Source organism: Polypterus senegalus, chromosome 1 (genome assembly GCF_016835505.1).
Source record: "Polypterus senegalus isolate Bchr_013 chromosome 1, ASM1683550v1, whole genome shotgun sequence".
NCBI lineage: Eukaryota > Metazoa > Chordata > Cladistia > Polypteriformes > Polypteridae > Polypterus > Polypterus senegalus.
The window spans coordinates 200,487,092-200,510,479 of NC_053154.1; the positions used below are offsets into that span (position 1 = coordinate 200,487,092).

Consider the following 23,388-nt stretch of genomic DNA (forward strand, 5'->3'; position numbering starts at 1 on the left):
CTCAGCATATATTGTGTAGATGGGTGTAGTACTGACGAAAACTAAGGAAGCAGAAGATGATGGTGTGAGAAACCTTATCAAAATTGACTGTAGTTAAGAGTGGTATCCCTCAGGGGTCAGTGCTATGTCTGCTGGTATTATTTTATTATATAAAACTTAAATAAGATGGAATATAAATAAGCTGGTTGTTTGCAGATGATACCAAGCTGGGTAGATTGGCAAATAGATAATCTAGAATTCACTGAGTCATTACATACACTCTTGGGGAGGTTGGTGGCAGATGAAACTGAATATTAGTAAATGTAAAATAGGCATTAAAAATGGTAAATTTGAACACATAATGAGGTCTGATAATTGAAAGTACTTCCTAGACTTTCATTATGAACTTCCAGACAGTGTTCAGAAGTGACTCAAAAGGATAAGAAGGTTGTATAACATGATATGCAAAGTACACATCAAAGTAGGTTATGCTCAAGCTTTATAACACACTGGAAAGGCCTCATCTGGAGTACTATGTACAGTTTTGCTCTCATGGCTACAAAAAAAATCAAAAAACATAGAAGCACTAGAAAATGACCAGAGAAGAGCGACTAGAGTGATTACAGGATTGCAGGGGATGAGTTATGAGGAAAGATTGAAAGAGCTGAAACTTTTCTGTTTATGCAAAAGCAGATTAAGAGAAGTACAGTGAATCAGGACTGTCACTTTAAAATGAGTTCAACAAGAACACATGGACACAGTTGGAAACTTGTTAAGGATAAATTTTGCAAACAATCATCAAGAAGTGTTTCTTCACATAGAGAACCACGGATATATGAAATAAGTTCCAAGTAGTGCAGTAGACAGTAGAACTTTGGGAACATTCAAATTTCAACTTGTTGATGTTATTTTGAAAGAATTAAGTGGACAGGATTGGAGGGGTTTGTTGGGCTGAATGGCTTGTTCTTGTCCAAGTTTTTCTAATATTCTAAACTATGTATATATGCATGAATATATCCTGCAATAAATTGACAATTATATATAAACTTGCCACATAACACTTTAGTTTAGGTACTGTAAAAATACATCAATTGCTGTTATGTAACAAGACCTTAACAAGCACTTCTTTGGGTCTTCATAGCACTTACAAAGCATCAGCAAAGTGCTTATTCATCCCTGCATTGTGACCAAGTAACAAAACTTCAGTTTGGATTGCTCTGAGGTAGCTTAAATGAAACACATTTCTCTTGAAATTACATATTTAGTATACTAAATATCTAAGGGCTTATAAGTGAATCCTTTATATTATCAAGTAATTTTACCATAATGTAAATATGCCACACTGCACGGAGATGAACAACCTATCTACTAATGTTTAATAAATGTTATGAAGACCAGAAGAAGCCTTTAATGTCTTGTCACATAAGAGGAAATGACTAATAGATGCATTTTTGCAGTACCTAAACTAAAGTGTTACCATTTGTTATCTTATGACTGATGCTGCCAGGATAAAATTATAGGTCTTCGTGATCCTGTAATTTAAAAAACAAAATGTAGATGGGTAAACTGCGGCAGCATCTCTTAGATAATCAAATAATGCACTAGGCTTATTTTTCAATCTGGCAGGAATCTGGACATCAGTCATAGCAGGCCTCCATCCATCAAGTCATTGATTTTGTGAAACTTGTGCCATGAAAACTGGGGATTAGGTAGGAACTAAATTTGAAGTTTGCTCAGTTTGCTGCAGGATATAATTATGCACACACCGAAACTCACTCAAACCAGGCCAATTTATATTTGTCAATGCACTTAACATCTTTTTTTGTGCTCACGGGGAAAACCCAATGTACTATAATTTGTTTAGAGAAAGAAAAACTCTAAAAAAGATATTCAAGACTTTTTCCCTCTAGATGGAAAAAATCTAATTCATATTGTGTAAAAAAAAAAGCGGTGCAATGTTTTAAGTAAACATTTATTAGCTCAGAGTGGCAGTTTAAAAATAGCACAATCACATACATATTACTACATTTCAGGAATAAGCAGCAGGCTGTATATTTGACCTACAAATTGTATAACCAAATTAAAAACCGTAAGTGAAAGCTTTCACTGGGCCAACTTCTATTTCCTGTAAAGTTTTTTAGTCTCAACTCTTTAACTTTAAATTGGGTCAAAGGAAATGCATCTCCAGCTATAAAGCCCCCAATAAATGAAAGAACCTAAGAAAATGCACAGTAGAGTGCATCCTTAATTTAAGACTGGCATTTAGAAGGCCATAGCTATTAACATCTACATCAAGATGAGAAATATCTTACCGTCAACTCTGGTTACAGCTTCCAGAAGAAGAAGAGTTCTCACAATAATGAGAAACAGCATTGTGGCATCTATGTGGGAACAATAACTGAAGAAAACATTTGTTTTAAAGTTGAGATTAATCCTTCTCAAAAAGGAAATTGCACAGAGCAATACAGGTGTTTGCCATAATACAGCTGCCACACATTTATTGCAAATTATTATTTTTTATTATACGTGAAGTGTATTCTTTCACAAATAGCACAATTTAGTTTGACTTTCAAAATTAAGCCAAAGCCAGAATGACTTATATACCAAAATATACTGGGGTCTCAGCAAATACATGGTTTATAAAAAATATTTGATAATGTTAATTCACACAATTAATTTTATATTTTTTCTATATTAGAACTAGGAACAGAAACTATTTCAAACCTTTGACAGCCACGCATGTTAATTTTAACAAAACATACAGAGCTCTATTAAAATTCCAATTTGCTGAATTTAATTACTATTTGTTGCCAGTGATACAACTGAATAATATAAAGCTACACATGAATAGGCAACACAAAAATCACCTGCAGGTGTAACATGGTTAATATGATTAAACTTGTCCATAGGTAGAAAGTTATAAAAAGAGTGAATGTGAATAGCTTAGACCAAACCCTTGGAAATAAAAATATCATAATAATATGACCTGTCATTAATTGAAATTAAATACTCTGTACTACATTATCAAGCAGGACATTCATGCATGCCCATTTTGTTCCATTAAAATAGTTAATAATCACAAAAAAATGTTAACATAAAACATTCTATGTCTTTCCAGCAATTTCATTGAAATACATATATAAAAATTACGTGCTGCTTTTTTTTTTCTTACACTTCAATCTGCTTAATAGAACAGAGAAATAAGTTCTGTGGGATAAACTTTTGTAAAGATAGTACATTTAAATCTATTACCAGCATTCAACAATTAATAACTTCTGCATGCTACATGGAAAAAAGGTACTGTGAAAATAGAGCATCTTATCCAATATTTAAAAAATAAAATACCAAACTATGTGTAATGCAGTTTGAGAACAGTAATATACTAATTTATTAAAAGATAATGTGAAGCTGTGTTTTCAAATAAATTTAAAGACATTTTCTAATTAACATAAATTTACTTACCCACTTTAATCAAATACTTTATGTTGGGAAGCACAGCGATTAGAGTTACTACCTCATGACTCCAGTATCCTGGACTCAAATACCTTGCCCAGTTGCTATCTGTGTGCAGTGGAGTTGCATATTCTTCTCATGTTTTACATGGGTGCTATTCAGGGTTTCTTCATTCTTAAAATATTTGAGTTAACTGGTAATTTTTAATTAGCCTATTGTCAGTATTGGTGTATAAATGAGTGTATACAATGTTGTACCCTAACCCCATTCAGAGCTGTCCACCTCAGAGGACACATCAAATGAATGCTGGGAATGCATGGCAGCCATGATACATGTGCGTACCTGTTTTGAGCGTGAAGTATAAATGAGCCCTTACACTCAACATGAAATAAAGCAGCTACTAGGTAAATATGTACATGAAGGTCAAATGTTGCACCAGAAGCAGTGATCTATTATTAAAAAAAAAAATGTAAATAAAATAAAAAAATATCACATTGAGATTGAGTGAGTATCAGGGTGAATGTCACAATGGATTCACAATGAGAACAAAGTTTATTAATGCAGGACTGGACTATATAATGTGATTTAAGATACTGTAAACAAGTAGTCAGATTTTGAATGCTGTCCCATATCACATCCACTGAGAGCTTTGCAACTGCCTCTCCTGGGGGCAGACTATACAGAATATCCTAGAACAGGGGTTCTTAAACGCAGTCCAGGGGACCCACTGTGGCTTCGGGTTTTTGTTCCAGCCAACTTGTTTTTAATTGGACTAATTAACTTAACTGTTATTTCCCAGATTATTTGCTTACTATATTTTCATAACTTTTTTTTTTTTAAACTCAAAAAGAGTTACAGTATATGGGAATAATTATTTTTTCTTTAACAATATTTTCATCTTGATTTTCACTTTTCCAGGTGTTCTAATTGTTTAATGAATCTATTATTTACTAATTAGTGGGGCCTGATGCTAAAGTAGTTGCAGTCTCATGATTCAGCATTTGCCTGGGTGTCTACTTATTTAAAATTATCATTATTAAGATACAATGAAGGGAGCAAGCTGTACAAAGAAAGGGCAACATATAATGAAATCAACAAAAGAGAAACATTTCTAAATGTCTTGTAAAAATCATGCTGCTGTGCTCTTCTGAATGTACAACAAAAGAGAAAAAAAAAGTAATTTAAAGAGATCAATGCCATCAGTTGTTGCCACTGATTAGGATCTGATTTGATGAAAAAAAACAAAACAAAACAAAAACAAAACAAAAGACCACACACCTTAAGCCACAGTGGGCCCCCAGGACCAATTTTGAAACCCCTGTGCCAGAATTATCAATCGATACCAACACTGCTTAAAAAGCACAGAAACACAACCAGTCAAAAGTAATGGCAACAAATATGTCCTCAGAGCAACAGTATCATTTGCGGGAAATGCATGGTCCCAGTAGGTAAAAGGCAAAAAAAAAAAAAAACCCTCAATCAATCAATCAATCAATCAACATTTATTTATATAGCACATATTCATACAAAAAAATGTAGCTCAAAGTGCTTTACAAAATGAATAGAAAAATAGAAGGCACAATAAAAAATAAACATAAGTCAACATTAATTAACATAGAATAAGAGTAAGGTCCGATGGCCAGGGTGGACAGAAAAACAAAAAACTCCAAAGCCTGGAGAAAAAAATAAAATCTGTAGGGGTTCCAGACCAAGAGACCGCCCAGTCCCCTCTGGGCAATCTACCTAAGATAAGTCAAACAGTCCTCTTTGTATTTAGGGTTTTCATGGAAGGACCTGATGATGATGATCAAGGAACTCTATCACAAAAGGTGAGAAGGTCCCATCATCTTACATCATCACTATATTTGCATATGTGAATTAACTAATCAGTCCACCCAAATTTGAAACAGGATCATCAAAGACAATGACCCAATGCCCATCTATGTTATTTCAGGCTGCTTAAGCTTTTCACTACTTGTGATGGAGTCAGAGGGTACTTGAAACTAAATCCTACCTCAGAGTCACCAGCTCACAACTACACTTCTCAATAAAATTGAGAACAAGTCAATTAAGCTTCAGTAATATCAATCTCTCTAGTCTGGAAGCGTAAGCGATTGAGAATTGAGAATCATTTTCACCTGCTTTGGTGTAAATGAAAGTGATAACTTGTGCACTGGAGAGGAAACAGCAAGTCAACTCAAGGGAATGATTTTGGAGGTGGTGGCCACAGACAATTGCTCTATATGGCCGTAGAAGGGCATTAACCTAGAAGGACTGGCATCTGCACCTGTATGTGAAGAAGGAGGAGCACTGCCACAGCCCTACCAAAAGACCTCCAGCTGAGTACTGGCATGGATGTTTCTGAACTACCAGAAACAGACTCCATGAGGTTGGCACAAGGGCCCCAATGTCCTTGAATGGGATCTGTGCTCACACTGTGCAGCTCAGTTACCATTCGACAGAGAATACCACGATTGGCAGCTTCGACTTCGACAGCTTGATGGCCCTTTCTCTTCACAAATGAGAGCAGGCTCACACTGAGCACATGTGAAAGAGTCTAGAGCAGGGGTCTCCAACCTTTTTTCCCCTGTGAGCTACTTTTATAAAATGAAAATGGCCGAGACCTACTCATGTTTTCTATCGTTTATTCTCATAGCTTATTTCAATCCAAACAAGCTGAATAAGCTTGTTTTTCCTGGACATTTACAAAATGTTGGTGTCCACAAATCACATTTTGCATTAAAACATCACAAAAAACATTTAGTTATCCTAAGCATTTTGTATGTCTGTATGCATTTTCTAGTGTAGTCACACTATTAATAGAGTTAAAACACGAATGCTGTGTGACAAATGTCCAGGGAGGGACCTTGCCCCACCGGGATGACGAACGTACGGAAATACCAGAAGGAAGGCAGTATTTTCCTGGGGCCACAAGAGGACAATGCCCCTGGGTTGTACGGGGGATCTAACACAATGCTCCACCGTGGCCACCGCCAGGGAGCCCCTGCATAGCCCCTGGACTTGAATATACAGCACTTCTGCCACACTTGGGAGTGCTGCCAGAAGGAGGATTGAATTCCCTTGTAGCACTTCTGACACTCAGAAGTACTGCTGGATGTTATTCAGGGGCCACCTGCAACCACCTCACTCCAATCAGGAAGCCGGAGTCGGGTGGGCAAAGGACGGAGCTTGCCAGTGAGGAGTTGGAGGCGGCCGAAGAAGCAGACATGAGTCAAGAGAGACCGAGCTTTATGGTGATTGGTACATTGTGTGCTGTTTAGGGTTACCGGTTGTGAATAAATGTGTGTTATTGAAGACTATCTGTGTCAGCCTGTTGGTGTCCGGGTCCAACATGTCCACAGCTGTCAAAATAAAAACAATGCAATTAAAAATACACAGATATTACTTATTCATTTGTCATTTTTTTACATGTCGCTGTTTCACTTTACAAAAGTATTCACATGTCCAGTTGCATGTGTGATGTGTTTTTTAGTTTGTGTTTAGATGACTGGCACTGCATAGAGTCAACAAGAGAGGTGTAAGGTGGAGTGTAGCCACTTAGGATCACTCTTATAGAGCCATTTCAATGTTCATCTGTCAGTCTTGTTATGAACTTGGATTTCATGACATTCATGTCAGAAAAGGCAGACTCACACAGGTATGTAGTCCCAAACAAAGCAGACATTTTCAGAGCTGCTTGGTGAAGATTCTTATAGTTATCTGGCTCTACTAAGCTCCAGAAATGCTGAGAATGCGGTTGAGACTTTAACTGCACATTATTTTGAAGGTTTACTAATATATAAAATGTCTGTCTGTATGTCTGTCCGCTTTTCAAGAGAACTATTTAATGGATTTAGATTTTTCTGTAATTTGCTTGAACATTCCAGCTGATTTTGCGACTTCTCTAATTTCGCTATGTGTCATAGTTCTCTTGTGGTTATTTGCGCAAATCTGAGATCTACGCAATGGGTTGGAGGTAGGGGTCTTCCTCACTCACTCTCCAGCTTGTTCCTTAACTCCGCTTGGCTTGCAAACGAGAGACGAATTGAATTCCACTTTGTTTCATATTTAAAATAAAGTGTCACTTAGGTCTTGATGAGTTTGAGCCCAGATATTCTGTATAAAGTGTATGCCACATTGAAAAGATAGATTGCAATTCAGATTGTGGATCGTGATTTTGTGTTAAAAGGATCGTGATATGATTTTTTGGAAAGATCGCCCACCCCTAATTTGACTAATCAAATTTTAAAATTTATGTAGGATTCAATAAACCTTTGGCGAGCTACTTGGAAAGGGGTTGTGAGCTACCAGTAGATCGCGAGCAATGTATTGGAGACCCCTGGTCTAGAGACACAGTGGTGAACATTATGCAACCTGCAACATCGTCCAGCATGACCAATTTTCCGGTGGGTTAGTGATGGTCTGGGGAGGCATACCTTGGAGAGTCGCACAGACCTCCACAAGCTAGGCCATGATACCCTATCTGCTGTTTGGCCATGAACATTTCATTCCGACACCTTTGTCAACCCTTAGACTGGTGCAGTGGGCCCTGGGTTCCTCCTGGTGCAGGACAATGCCTGGCCTAATGTCGTCAGAGTGTGTAGGCAGTTCCTGAATGAAGAGGCCTCCATGTTCCCCAGACCTGAATCGAATTGAGAACCTCTTGGACATTACACATCAGTGCACCCAATGCCGCTAAGCAGCGCCACAGACTGTGCAGGAGCTCACTGATACCCTAATCCAGGTCTGGGAAGAGATCCCCCACAACACCTTTCACCATCTCATCAGGAGCATGCCCAGACATTGTCAGAAGTGCATAAAGGCACATGGGGGTCACACACACTACTGAGTCACATAATGAGTTGCCATGATGAAATTCACACACATTGGATCAGACTGTGATTTTCGGTATAATGCTAAAACCACCCCTCAATGGGTTGGAGAGTTTGATTTTCCTGGTCCTTTGTTATATTATTTTGTTCTCAATGAATTACACAGTATTATTACTTAAAGATTTTCCACTTGAAAATTTTGCTCAATATTGCTGGATTACAAATACCTGCACATTATTTATTGCAAATTCATATGCTTAAGATGACAAAATTATAAAAGACGAGTAGTTAGTTATCAGTAGATATCTTAAAAGTTAAAAACTTAAATGGTTATTTCATACTATTCTGATCATGCTTTGCATTAAATATATGCCCACTAGTATTGCGCTGTGGTTAAAATGAGTTTGTCCATTCATCTTGGTAGATTTGTTCTAGCTTTTCTTGCTTTGCAGGTCAGTATTTTTGGAAAGAATCTTTCAATTTATACTCCATATTCTCAATATTATGGAGATCAGGCCATCAAATAGATAATCTCAATCATATTAATGTTTTATTCTTGATCAACTCCAATGTTGCTTGGAATAACCGACCTGTTGACAAATGACAAACAGAGGTAGAGCGCTTATAAGTTGCTGTTTTATAGCTTCATAAAACCAAAAATCACATCTCAGTCTTGTCTAGATCCTTTTGGGGGTTGTCCTCTCTGGGGCTGCATCCTATGTTGCAGGCAATATTGTTGGATATGTTTTGCCCCACCCATGATCTTAAATAGGAATAAGGAGCTTTGGAAATGGGTGGCTGGATGAAACCTTGCAATATTTTTCAGTACAGGGATATGAACAGTTTTCTATTAAATCAAGTTTCCAAGTCACCACTGATAAAAAAACACCTATCGCCATCATACTTTAGTGATATCATTTCCATGGAAATGATCAGCATTAGGTCTGCAGCACACAAACAGAGCTTTGAATTTTGGCCAATAAGCTCAAAAGTAGTATTTTGTCAACCTGATATAATTAGCACTGCAAATGGGCATAAAGAATATTCACAATGAAGATTGGTTTCTTTCTTGCCAGTCCCCCACACAGGCCAGCCTTACAAACAATACCTGATATTTAATACAACCTCAGTCTAAACATCTCTGCTAATATAACTCCTTGCCCTCAATCACAGTTTTGACAGTATGTCCTTCCCTTGGAAGTATTTTTGTAGTTAAATATTGTGATGATCACCACCCCAAACAGGAAGGATAAAACCATCAAAAATCCTTGGCCACACAATGATTTACTGAATTAATTTTTTAATTACTGGGACAAAATAAATCAGACAGGAGCAAAAAAAAAAAAAAAAACTGAAAAAAAGACTGGAACCAGAGAAAGTAAAAAGAGTAAGCAGCAGCATCCCAGAGGAAAAGCCTGAAAATCCATTAGCTTGTTTCAATAATTCTTCAACTGATAGGGCTGTGTTGCCAGATGATAACACTGCCTATCAACAACAGATAGAATAAGTCTAATTACTTGTATTTATAATGTCAATGTGGATTCAATCCTCACAATGCTGCCAGTGACAAATAAACCTTTTCATTTGAAAACAAGTGTAAATGACATGTACAGTATATTTCCTCCTTAAACTGCACCCCTGTATAAATTCACTATTTCTTCCATGTTTTAAATAAAGATAATTACAAGATGTCAGGGTCAAAATAAAAATGGAAATATGAGGAAGAAACTAATGTGTTTTTATTTTGTACACCAATTAGAAAGATTTCCCCATAGACATACACTATCATACTGGGTGAGGAAATGAATTGCAAATGAAGTTACTAACTCATTCCCAATTTCAGCCTCAATGTGCAACACATGAATCAATTCACCTTCTTTGGTAGCATTTATATAGGAACTCTTTTTCTAACCAAATACTCGGTTCAGGGTCACATGTGGCAGTACCACTCTCAGTAGCACTAAATGTAGGGAGCAAACTAACCCTGTAGACATCACACTGGGCCAATTTAGAGAGTCTGCAGTTTATCTAGCATACAGAAAAACAGTTTTACTATAGCTGTATTTGTAAATCATCTTTAAGGATGTCCATCATAGAAAGAGGATTTAAAACAATGTCTGCTGAAAATGATGAACAACATTTTGTTAAATGAAAAGAGACATTTAAATATTTTTGGCAAGTATTAGATAGTAAGCATTGAATACCTCCTAAAATATTTGATGCAGCTTCTGCTCTGTCTAAATGTGTATTATAAAAATGCTCATTTAACCATTCATTTTTATACTATTTCTATCAAAAATGTAGTAACAAATCTACTTAAAAGCTGTCTTGTCTCACTTTGTCTTAATAAAACAGAGTTAGAGTCTATTACTCTTTGTCTAAACATTTAAAAGCAAGAAGTACAAAACTGAAATCATTTATTTTAAAATGACAGTCCAAAGCAGGGCATGCATGCATTCACAAAATAAAAATCAATTTAGGAGGGGCAAATGACCTGTTCTGATACCAGCTGTTTGACCTATAAGATGAACTTACAATTCTCAGAAAACACAAAAACAAAAAACACTGAATGAACAAGAAAACTTCACAAATGAAACATCCCTGTATAAAATATAACCAGCCCAAACACTTATACTGCAAGACTACTAGCTAAATTAACATATCCAAATTATGTTTTTAAAAAAGCTGCTAAAATATGCATATACTGTACAAGCATTATCTGAATTTCAGTTAGTTTGGATCATGAAGCATTAGGGAAAACAAACATTAGCTTAGGAATTTGAAGAAATTTAAAATGAAAGTGGATTTCATCATATCAGACATATTTAATTCATGCCTCTTATTCTGCATAAATGCAGTTACTGTACTGTTTAACAGATGTGTGTAAGCTAAAACGGTTTTGGTCTTTACAAAGATGTCAAACACTATGTTTGTACCGCATCTACAAATACCATTTATCAAAAAAAGAACAGAAGAGCTGTGATGTCAGCAAGCACCAGCACTCGTATACAATTGCCATTTTTTAAGAAACACTGCAATAGCAAATCAAACAGGAACTCCTGATATTCTAAACAGGAGTGAAGGCCAGAAGTTTCCATTTTCACCAGTCTGTCAGAAGTTACAGAAGATCTGTAAATGAATCCCTTACTGAAATTAACATCTTCTCAACTGTTAATTTTGCTGTGAACTTTTAACAAATACAGATTTTTCTCTGCTTGACTGCACTGGACTCATTAGTAAGTTGAATTTCTTCTTAAAGGGTTTCTACTTGGTAATATCAGACAACAGTGTGAGTAAAGTTGCAAACATTTCGTATATATACTTAAAAATCACTAGATCAAAGTGAAAATCATCTCAAATTATGGAAAAAAGGGATGGGAAGACTAAAATCCAAAAGGTCACAGATTTCTATTTTAGTCAGTTTGTCTGATACACTGACATGCATTACAAGAATCATCCTACCAGTCTAGAAGCATATACCATCTTGGTTTTATGAAAGGGTGATAGAGGAAAGCTTTTACAAATAAAAAAGTCTGAATAAGTATAAGCCACCCTAATTTAGAGTGCTCATAATAAATGTAATGATTTACTTCATTTGAAAAATTAAAATGTATGCTTCAATTTAAATGTTTAAAGTCTAAATATTCTTGATTGCAATTGAAATGTGTAATTTTTCATCCTCTGATAGGGATCCAGTGGGGTCTAACTCCCTAGTAAAAGATCAAAAATAGAAAAATAACACTAGATTTGTAACCAGTGACCTTGAAATAGACTAAAATGACACCCAACATGATTATGTTTGAAATTTGTCATTTTTGACCTTCTGGGAGTCATGCATCAAAATATCACATTCATGATCAACAACCTTGAAAAGCATAAAATCACACTCCACGATGCCTATATTACAGATTGCCATTTTTTCCCCCCAAAGTTTTATGAAATTAAGTAACTTTGATCCCTTGTATCCCTTTAAGGGGTGAACCCTGGGGTCAGATGATATGACATGCATGTCAAGTCTTTCTGATCATTTTTGCTGAAGACACCTATTGGTTTACTCTTTACTCATATTTGGGTGTTCTCTTATACCAGTGACTAAGCAGGCACCAGACAAAGAAAACGGAAGTGATTTCAAAGCATTCGTAAGTAATTGTTATGCACACAATATAGCTTATGAACTTTGGCTAAATGTTCTTTACAAGCTATATTAAGGGATTTGTAAAGAAATTAAAGTTGCCCTCACTTTGCCATTTATTAAAAAAAACTGGAATTGGTTAATGTTCCCTGTTTCCACTGCAAATTTTGGCTACCTCTACTGACCATCCAGGTGCTTTTATCACAGTTTCTGGGGACTTTAACCATGTTTCAATTTACACCACCCGCACCAATTTTGTGAACTGTACACCAAGAGAAAATGGGACACTGGACTTGTATGTTAATGAGGCATATACAGTGCACCCCCAAAATTCACGGGGGTTACGTTCCTAGAGCTCCTGAGAATTGTGAAAAACCACAAATTTTGGATGTGGTAAAAAAAAAAATGCCAATTTTTATAGTTTAAACCCTAAATATGCCTCCAAAACACTTTCATTTCAAACTCAGCTTAAAACATGACCTAAAAAAAAAAGAATGTAAAGGTAAACCTGTATACTGTACTGATGTCACCCACAGTGCTAGAATGTAAAATGCCGATGTTACCGCTATATGTACTGCAGTTCATACAAGTGTGTTTTCATTGACAGAAGCCTTAGAAGGTGCAGGACGTTTCAGCGGCATCTTGGGGCTTTAACCCTTAAACTGCCACAAACTTGGGGGTTAATGCATCCCTGGACACCAAATACTCTTTTGTTGCACTTTTCAGGTAAATGTCACAATTTACAAAGGAAAAGTGAAATTTTAATGGAACACTTTTTTTTCATGCAAAGGGCATCACAATTACTGCAACACTGATCATTTTACACACTGCAAATGAACTATAAAAACTATTTAAAAAACTACTGGAACAATATGTACAAGGTGCAACTGACAACATGGATGAAATTCAGTAAATCACCGAGCCAACACGTAAGCACACAGAGGTAAGCGCTGATGCTTGCAGGCTAATTTACTGCAGCGGCTCAATCCCAGGGACAGTGAGGCTGCAGGGCTGCATGGGCTGGCAGTGGTCATGAGCTGGCTGATCCATGAATGTACAGCACTGACTGATCAGCTCCTGCGTGCTCGCAAATGGCACTGGGAAAACAACTATAGCCGGTTGTGGCGGTTTAAGGGTTAAGAGGAACAAAATGGAAAACACAAGAACACTCAGCTGGAGATGCAGCCAGCAAGGAGAAATGAATAATGCCGTAGCAGTCCGGTGCATTCAAGACTCACACCGTCAAGAAGACGGTGATTTATTTATTTTTATGGTGGAGATTCCAGGGAAACACCCAACCTTGGCCCGACCCGCACACACTCACAAACAGAGACAAAAACAAAGCAAACCGGTAATCAAACAGCAAATAAAGAATGCAATGAAAACAAATGAAATGAATGAAAACAACAATACGACCCCTGTTCCCCTTACAGTGATTACACATTAAATACAACAAAGCACAAACAAAACACACAGTAAATCATGAAAAACGTTCAAGAAAAACGGCAACGGATAAAATGTAATGATGAAAATAGATAGTCTAGAGATCCACACGTTGAATGAGAATGTAAAGATAGTCCTACTGCTAGTTCCTGAAATCATGCTCCAAATCGACGGGTTCAGGAGCGCTCCTTTCTTTGCAGGATGGCCATGAATCCACTTACAGTCCTCATGTACACAGGCAGACGGCCGACAATCTAGACACCAACCATGAAATGATCCAGGACAAAACAAATACAGTGGTGTGAAAAACTATTTGCCCCCTTCCTGATTTCTTATTCTTTTGCATGTTTGTCACACAAAATGTTTCTGATCATCAAACACATTTAACCATTAGTCAAATATAACACAAGTAAACACAAAATGCAGTTTTTAAATGATGGTTTTATTATTTAGGGAGAAAAAAAATCCAAACCTACATGGCCCTGTGTGAAAAAGTAATTGCCCCCTTGTTAAAAAAATAACCTAACTGTGGTGTATCACACCTGAGTTCAATTTCCGTAGCCACCCCCAGGCCTGATTACTGCCACACCTGTTTCAATCAAGAAATCACTTAAATAGGAGTTGCCTGACACAGAGAAGTAGACCAAAAGCACCTCAAAAGCTAGACAACATGCCAAGATCCAAAGAAATTCAGGAACAAATGAGAACAGAAGTAATTGAGATCTATCAGTCTGGTAAAGGTTATAAAGCCATTTCTAAAGCTTTGGGACTCCAGCGAACCACAGTGAGAGCCATTATCCACAAATGGCAAAAACGTGGAACAGTGGTGAACCTTCCCAGGAGTGGCCTGGCCGACCAAAATTACCCCAAGAGCGCAGAGACGACTCATCCGAGAGGTCACAAAAGACCCCAGGACAACGTCTAAAGAACTGCAGGCCTCACTTGCCTCAATTAAGGTCAGTGTTCACGACTCCACCATAAGAAAGAGACTGGGCAAAAACGGCCTGCATGGCAGATTTCCAAGACGCAAACCACTGTTAAGCAAAAAGAACATTAGGGCTCGTCTCAATTTTGCTAAGAAACATCTCCATGATTGCCAAGACTTTTGGGAAAATACCTTGTAGACTGATGAGACAAAAGTTGAACTTTTTGGAAGGCAAATGTCCCGTTACATCTGGCGTAAAAGGAACACAGCATTTCAGAAAAAGAACATCATACCAACAGTAAAATATGGTGGTGGTAGCTTGATGGTCTGGGGTTGTTTTGCTGCTTCAGGACCTGGAAGGCTTGCTGTGATAGATGGAACCATGAATTCTACTGTCTACCAAAAAATCTTGAAGGAGAATGTCCGGCCATCTGTTCGTCAACTCAAGCTGAAGCGATCTTGGGTGCTGCAACAGGACAATGACCCAAAACACACCACCAAAATGAAGAAAAACAAAATGAAGACTTTGGAGTGGCCTAGTCAAAGTCCTGACCTGAATTCAATTGAGATGCTATGGCATGACCTTAAAAAGGCGGTGCATGCTAGAAAACCCTCATATAAAGCTGAATTACAACAATTCAGCAAAGAAGAGTGGGCCAAAATTCCTCCAGAGCGCTGTAAAAGACTCATTGCAAGTTATCGCAAACGCTTAATTGCAGTTATTGCTGCTATGGGTGGCCCAACCAGTTATTAGGTTCAGGGGCAATTACTTTTTCACACAGGGCCATGTAGGTTTGGATTTTTTTTTCTCCCTAAATAATAAAAACCATCATTTAAAAACTGCATTTTGTGTTTACTTGTGTTAAATTTGACTAATGGTTAAATGTGTTTGATGATCAGAAACATTTTGTGTGACAAACATGCAAAAGAATAAGAAATCAGGAAGGGGGCAAATAGTTTTTCACACCACTGTAAATACAGGTAACACAACAGAAGGCAGACAGACAGGAACTTGAAATAAAAATTACAAAAACTTTTTTTTTGCTTTTGGTCACCGGCCCCCCTTTTTAAAAGCAGTGCTGACATCCTTTGACCTCAACAGCCCCTGCACAATCAGCAGAAGACCAGAGCCACTGCAGGGACTGCTCAGAGTTCAAGTTTCAAATTCTATTGGCTACTTTCACCATCCCAAGCCGCGTTTTCCTCTACGATTGCCTCCTGATCTCTCTACAGTATACTGTAGTATTGCCACAAAAAAAGCCATAAAAATTACGGAGGATATCTGTGGTTTCCGCTAACAATTGTTAGATAGGTTCTAAGGAAAAATCCGCAAATGACTGAGGCTGCAAACAGGGGTCTACTGTAACTCTGTTGCTTTACCACCTTTAGGCCGATCAGAGCATAATTTGGTGCAGTTCATATCTGCATATAATCCCACTGTCCAGAGGTTGCCACCACCAGAACAGTAGAGGAATAGACATTGGAAGCTGACAAGGCTCTAAATGATGTCTTCAAGAACACTGGTTTGCAAGTGAAATGGCCAGGACATTGAGGAATTGAGCCACTGTATCACAGGTTAAATCGAGTTTTGTGTGGATAACACAGTCCCCAAAAAGACAGTGCACTGTTTTCCCAACGACAGGCCATGGATCACAAAAAACTTGAAAGCCCTATTGAATATGAAGAAGATGAGAAATGAAGGAGGATGAAATCAAGCAGGTGCATTCAGAATTGAAGAAGCAGTTCCATAAGGAGAAACCCCACTACAAAGACAAACCTCAACACAAATTACTGTACAACAAAACAACATGAAGGAAATGTGGAATGGGATAAGGACTATCACTGGCTACAAGCAGACCATTAAACATGCACAGCAAGGGAACAAGAGCAGAGCTAATGAATTGAACCAGATCTTCCAACAGGTTTGACTCATTCTTGTTAGTACAGACCTCCTCCAACACTGCAAGCTTCTGGAATCCCAACTGCCATCTGCACAACCTTCCCCTGTGCAATGAAATCACATATGTGGTCTCCAACTCCCTTCAACTCTCTGGACTGTGTTTCTCTGCTGATCAAGTAAGGTGAGAGCTGGGAAGACTGCATAAACAAAGCTTCAGTTCTGGATGGAATCAACCCCAATGTGCTGAAAACATGTGCCAGCTATGGATGGTTCCTCAGCACCTATTCTCCTTTTCCCTGAATTCACAAAAGACTCCCAAGTTGTGAAAAACATCACGTGTACCCCAAGTGACAAAGAAAGGGCATTCCAGTGACCCTAAGGACCTCAAACCAGTTGCTCATACTTTATATATAAACAGACCTTTGAAAGGCTAGTCCTAAAAAAAGCTACCACCCCTAGTTTCAGAACATCTGGGTCCTCTGCAGTTTGTCTATCAGGAACATGTAGGTATGGAGGATCCGCTCATCTAAATGCTTCACAGCACCTACTCGCAACTTAATGTTTTTGATGTTTTCCAGTGCTATGTACTTCTACCTCATGAAGTAAATCATTACATTTACTATGAACACTCTAAATTAGGGTGGCTTATACTTATTCAGACTTTTTCACTTTTAAAGCTTTCCTCTATCATCCTTTCATAAAACCAAGATGGTATATGGTTTTATCACTATTCTGCCTCACTGACTGGGGACAATGCTCAAGGCTTTGAATCTTGATGTTCCCACAATCTACTGGATCATGGACCATTTGACCAACAGACAGCAGTTTCTGAGGATGAGGGATTGTGTGTCAAAAATAGTGGTGTGTAATACTGGAGCACCTCAGTGAACTATCCTATCTCCTTTCCTGTTTACCATCTACACAGGAGACATCCAGTACAATACCAGAGTTTGCCATTTGAAATTTTCAGATGACTCATCCATCATATGCTGTATTAATAATTAAGAGGAGTCAGAGTATAGGAAGGTTGTGGAGGACTTTGTCTTGAGGTGCAGGGACAACACCTGCAACTCATCATCATCAGCAAGAGCTGGTGGTGGACTTCTGACACGCCATGAAGCATTCAAGACCAGTCACCATTCAAGAGGAGGATACAGAAGTGGTGCAGAGCTACAAATACCTAGGGGTAAATATAAACAACAAACTGGACCAATATGGGAACACAGTGGTGCTATACAAGCATGACCAGAGCAGACTGTACTTGCTAAGGATATTCAGGTTTTCTGATGTGTGCAGGAAGCCGTGTGAAATGGTCTATCAGTTCATAGAAGCCAGTGTGGGGTTCTATACTGCAGTCTCCAGAGAACAAAAGAAGAACAATGCCTGAACAAACTTAAGAAAGCCTACAACATCACAGGAGTGAACCCTGGACACATTGGAAGTTGTTGTGGAAAAGAATGAAGGCAAAATTGGATGCCATCATGAAAAATCTCCACTATCCCTTCCAGGAGGCACCATGGTGTGTTAAAAGGGCCTCTGAGGGTCTTTACTGTACACGCTATCAGGCCATTCAATGCTTCCACCCGATGTACTCGTTAATTCAAATTTATTTTTATGTTTATCAATTATCTGTCCTGAGTTTCTATCCTTGTTTTTTTTATGTTTCTGCTGCTGTATGCATCTGAATTTCCCCATGGGATTAATAAAGTTTAACTATTAAAGCTCTGTATTACTAAAACCATTAGAAATTAACAGCATAAAAAAACATATAACATCACTTTTATAAATGAGATGACAACATTTTATTTGTGTGCATTAGGCCTATTGCCAAACATTTTTTCTAAACTTTTTTTTTTTTTAAAAAAAAAAAGAGGGAGGCTTTTACTTGTTTGCTTTGATTTCTTCTATTTGTCCACAAGTGGAAATTTGGGTGGCTCCCACTGAAAAATGTGAAAAACACACACATCATCACCACCATATAGTCTCATGCAATGCAAACTGACTCACAGTTCAACAGCACCCCTTCATAGCTCTTATAACACAATGCAAAAGGGGGGAAACAAAACAACACAATACACAGAAAAGTTACAGAAACCCTCAGGATTCCACTGTGCATTCATTTTGTATGTATTCTAGTCTATGGTCATGACAATATTCATCCACTATGTGTTAGTAGGTCTGACCTATTGGCAGTGATACAGAGTTTAAAAAGAGGTACTTAAAACGTGTATGCAATGCATTTGTTATAAGTAGCATTACCTGGTTAAACTTACCTATCTACCATAAAGACAGTTCTGATTTCAAGTGTTTGTGCCTCCTCAAAATGTGCTCAAAAAAGTATGTGACGTAACAAAAAAATCATGTTACCATCTTGGAGTGAAAATTAAAATGGTATTAAAGAATAGTAAGATTGCCCACTAGTAAGAACTGTAAGATTATCCACTACCAAGCAAAAGTGCTTGCCTGTCTGTTGCAGTGGATAGTAACATATTAACCCATCCATCTATTACACACATTTTAACAGTGCAACAATCAGCTTATCTGCTCCAAGGTACAGCCAATAAAGTGCTTGTGTAAACACTTTGCAATAGACTCTAATTTACACAATACAGAGTCTTTATTTATATTTTTGAAGACTAAAAGGAAATACTTTGTTGAAGAAGAAACACATACAAGTACCTTCCGACTTTTCACCTCATTCAAAATTCAGAGAGGCAGCACTTCTATAGCATCATAGAAACACAACTGTTCAGTAACTAAAAATGTGATTTTCGTCAGTAACCGACCTTGATTGACTACATTAGTTCAGAACAAACCTGAATTTTTTTTTTTCCCGACAATCCTTGAACGGGCACTTCCTAAGCTTGGGATATTTAAAGATAGTCACTCCCATGATATAATAAAATTTAATGAAAAACAAGTTGGTGATGATGTCAACGGGAAAATGTGTGCGGGAAGAAATTAGAAAGCAAACATGACAAAACAAGATTAATTTTTCTGTTCGCAATCATAGCGAGTATTTAAGGAATACTTTATGAGAGTTATCGCCGAGAAAAGTCGTATTGGAATAATCCCCACTAGCGCCCCGAAATGCAAAAGGGCTACTTCGCATTTTTCTAAATTACTGTAAAGCTTTAAATAAGTTTCATATTTCGGCGCTAGAAGTAATTACACTCACTTTTTGGTCAACGCCGAAGGATTTTGATATTAAACAACCCGTTATGGTGCAGCATCATTTGAACTTCCTACTGCCGCAATCATATGACAAAGGGTTGTCACCTGTCCCGCACGCGTGACTCAAAGGAGGGCATGCGCATTTCGCGCGTCTGAACAACAGACACGCATGCGTATTCGATAATAGGTTACTTGTAAGCAACAAGCAGTGTTTTTTTGCATGCGAGAAAGTGTTTATTCGCAATTTTGATAAAAGGGAAATGGGCAAATGTTACTTTCAGATTGAAACAGAAAATAACGGCAAGGATTGGAACGCGTTTCGATCGTTGGACTATCACCGGCACAATTTGTTTGCACCTTAAAGCTATGACATTACTTTATAACAGCTAGCGCTCAGTAATTACAAAGTAAAATCAATGACTACAGGCCAACGGTATTATAAGCAAATGCTTAAAGAAGCGTACTTAATCTTCAGTAATACCTGATTTAATGAGGTATAAAAGCTGGATCGAAAGAGGAAAGTTGGCAGGTCCTAAACCCAGTGCTTGTGCTCCATGTAGTTAGTCTTTTTTGTTTCACTTAATTAATCCATTACGGACCATTTGCAGGCTTTAATTTACGTATGTGTTTAATTAATCACTTGCTTTTAATCATATTCTGTATACCAGAGGTCACCAATTCGATACCGATGGATCCTTAAATTATTTTCTTATTTAGAAGCTCATTTTCAGTGTTAATGAAGATGCGGTTTAAATTAGTGATTTGCTTGTGGCACAAAAATTCGATGAAATGTTTTAGTAAATTGTGGATTTTACCCTTTATTGTTCCATGTGTATGTTTTCATTTTACCTTCTTTTTTAAATATTGCAATCTATTTTTTATGAGGAACGTGCAAAATAACATTTAACACAAGATGCCTTGTTATAGACACCTTTTTATTATTACCACAATGACCAGAAGAAGAAAATGAATGATTTCAGCAATCTAACATAATAAAATGAAGGAACAATTTACTTATTCATTTACTGTTTATTCTAGCCTAGTGGAGGCCATTCCAGGAGTATCAGGCACAAAATGGAAGCACCTCTGTATTGGGAAACAGTCGGTTACAGCACATACTTAGCTTACACATACTCACACAGGACCAGAATTATTTATGAACCTAACTCCATTGGGCCCTTGAGCAAGGCCCTTAACATGTATTTGCTTTGTCCTGGGTATGATGTTAATATACATCCAGCCCTGCAAGCAAACCCCCCAACTTACAGAGAAAACTTGAGGAGTGGTGGCAGGATTGGCACTCCAGCCACCATAAAAAACCTCACTGAGTAGTGTAGTTCTGAGGTGTCACCCACTGCACTTGGGTCTCAATCCAGGTGGTTTGTCATGAGGTGGTTGCGGCAACACACTATTAGCGCATGCTTCCAACCGTTTGTTGTTTTTTTATTTTTAATCTTTTATCGAATTTATTAAAAGCATGTAACATTCCATACAATCAAGTCAAACTTAACAAAACTAAATTCAAATCCACCCCCACCCGTGAGAAAGAAGGAAAGGCCAAGAGCCAGAGTAAAACTTTTGAGAGTAGTACAGAGGGAAAGGAATCTTTCTCCCCAGTATACAGTGCATCCGGAAAGTATTCACCGCGCATCACTTTTTCCACATTTTGTTATGTTACAGTCTTATTCCAAAATGGATTAAATTCATTTTTTTCCTCAGAATTCTACACACAACACCCCATAATGACAATGTGAAAAATGTTTATTGAGGTTTTTGCAAATTTATTAAAAATAAAAAAACTGAGAAATCACATGTACATAAGTATTTACAGCCTTTGCTCAATACTTTGTCAATACACCTTTGGCAGCAATTACAGCCTCAAGTCTTTTTGAATATGATGCCACAAGCTTGGCACACCTATCCTTGGCCAGTTTCGCCCATTCCTCTTTGCAGCACCTCTCAAGCTCCATCAGGTTGGATGGGAAGTGTCGGCGCACAGCCATTTTTAGATCTCTCCAGAGATGTTCAATCAGATCCAAGTCTGGGCTCTGGCTGGGCCACTCAAGGACATTCACAGAGTTGTCCTGAAGCCACTCCTTTGATATCTTGGCTGTGTGCTTAGGGTCGTTGTCCTGCTGAAAGATGAACCGTCGCCCCAGTCTGAGGTCAAGAGCGCACTGGAGCAGGTTTTCATCCAGGATGTCTCTGTACATTGCTGCAGTCATCTTTCCCTTTATCCTGACTAGTCTTCCAGTTCCTGCCGCTGAAAAACATCCCCACAGCATGATGCTGCCACCACCATGCTTCACTGTAGGGATGGTATTGGCCTGGTGATGAGTGGTGCCTGGTTTCCTCCAAACGTGATGCCTGGCATTTACACCAAAGAGTTCAATCTTTGTCTCATCACACCAGAGAATTTTGTTTCTCATGGTCTGAGAGTCCTTCAGGTGCCTTTTGGCAAACTCCAGGTGGGCTGCCATGTGCCTTTTACTAAAGAGTGGCTTCCGTCTGGCCACTCTATCATACAGGCCTGATTAGTGGATTGCTGCAGAGATGATTGTCCTTCTGGAAGGTTCTCCTCTTTCCACAGAGGACCTATGGAGCTCTGACAGAGTGACCATCAGGTTCTTGGTCACCTCCCTGACTAAGGCCCTTCTCCCCCAATCGCTCAGTTTAGATGGCCGGCCAGCTCTAGGAAGAGTCCCGGTGGTTTCAAACTTCTTCCACTTACGGATGATGGAGGCCACTGTGCTCATTGGGACCTTCAAAGCAGCAAAAATTTTTCTGTAACCTTCCCCAGATTTGTGCCTCGAGACAATCCTGTCTCGGAGGTCTACAGACAATTCCTTTGACTTCATGCTTGTTTTGTGCTCTGACATGAACTGTCATCTGTGGGACGTTACATAGACAGGTGTGTACCTTTCCAAATCATGTCCAATCAACTGAATTTACCACAGGTGGACTCCAATTAAGCTGCAGAAACATCTCAAGGATGATCAGGGGAAATAGGATACACCTGAGCTCAGTTTTGAGCTTCATGGCAAAGGCTGTGAATACTTATGTACATGTGATTTCTAAGTTTTTTTTATTTTTAATAAATTTGCAAAAACCTCAAGTAAACTTTTTTCACATTGTCATTATGGGGTGTTGTGTATAGAATTCTGAGGAAAAAATGAATTAATCCATTTTGGAATAAGGCTGTAACATAACAAAATGTGGAAAAAGTGATGCACTGTGAATACTTTCCGGATGCACTGTAAGTGCTTATTTTAAAATATTATTAGTTAGATCCCGACACGTTTTTAAAAAGGTTTGAACAGATCCTCTAAGAGAGAATTTGATTTTTTCCAATTTCAAATAGTATATACTGTAACATCAGTTATCCACTGACTTAAAAGGTGTGGATTAGGATTCTTCCAGTTGAAGATAAGTCTCCATGCTAATAGTGAAGTAAAGGTAACTAGTTTGTTTGTCCTTCTCCACTTTAAATCCATTTGTGAGTACACCAAAGACAGCTGTTAGTGGATTAGGAGGGATTGTGACACCAAGG

General features: G+C 38.0%; 1 protein-coding gene across 3 annotated transcripts in view; it reads right to left on the reverse strand.

Moving 5' to 3' along the window:
• Positions 1-20,390, reverse strand: part of gba (glucosidase, beta, acid) — an 81,329-nt gene extending 60,939 nt beyond the window's left edge. Inside the window, exons 1-3 of one of the 3 annotated variants that reach the window (XM_039767040.1) lie at positions 19,843-19,952; positions 18,550-18,604; positions 2,292-2,377 (exon numbers count right to left, since the gene is read on the reverse strand). In XM_039767040.1, the coding sequence (XP_039622974.1) occupies positions 2,292-2,377; positions 18,550-18,604; position 19,843 (142 nt within the window). In that variant the 5' untranslated portion in view covers positions 19,844-19,952. Of the gene's footprint in view, positions 1-2,291; positions 2,378-18,549; positions 18,605-19,842; positions 19,964-20,319 lie in introns of those variants that run through there. The other 2 variants (XM_039767057.1, XM_039767048.1) reach the window with 2 other exon arrangements.
• Between the last annotated feature and the right edge of the window lie 2,998 nt (positions 20,391-23,388).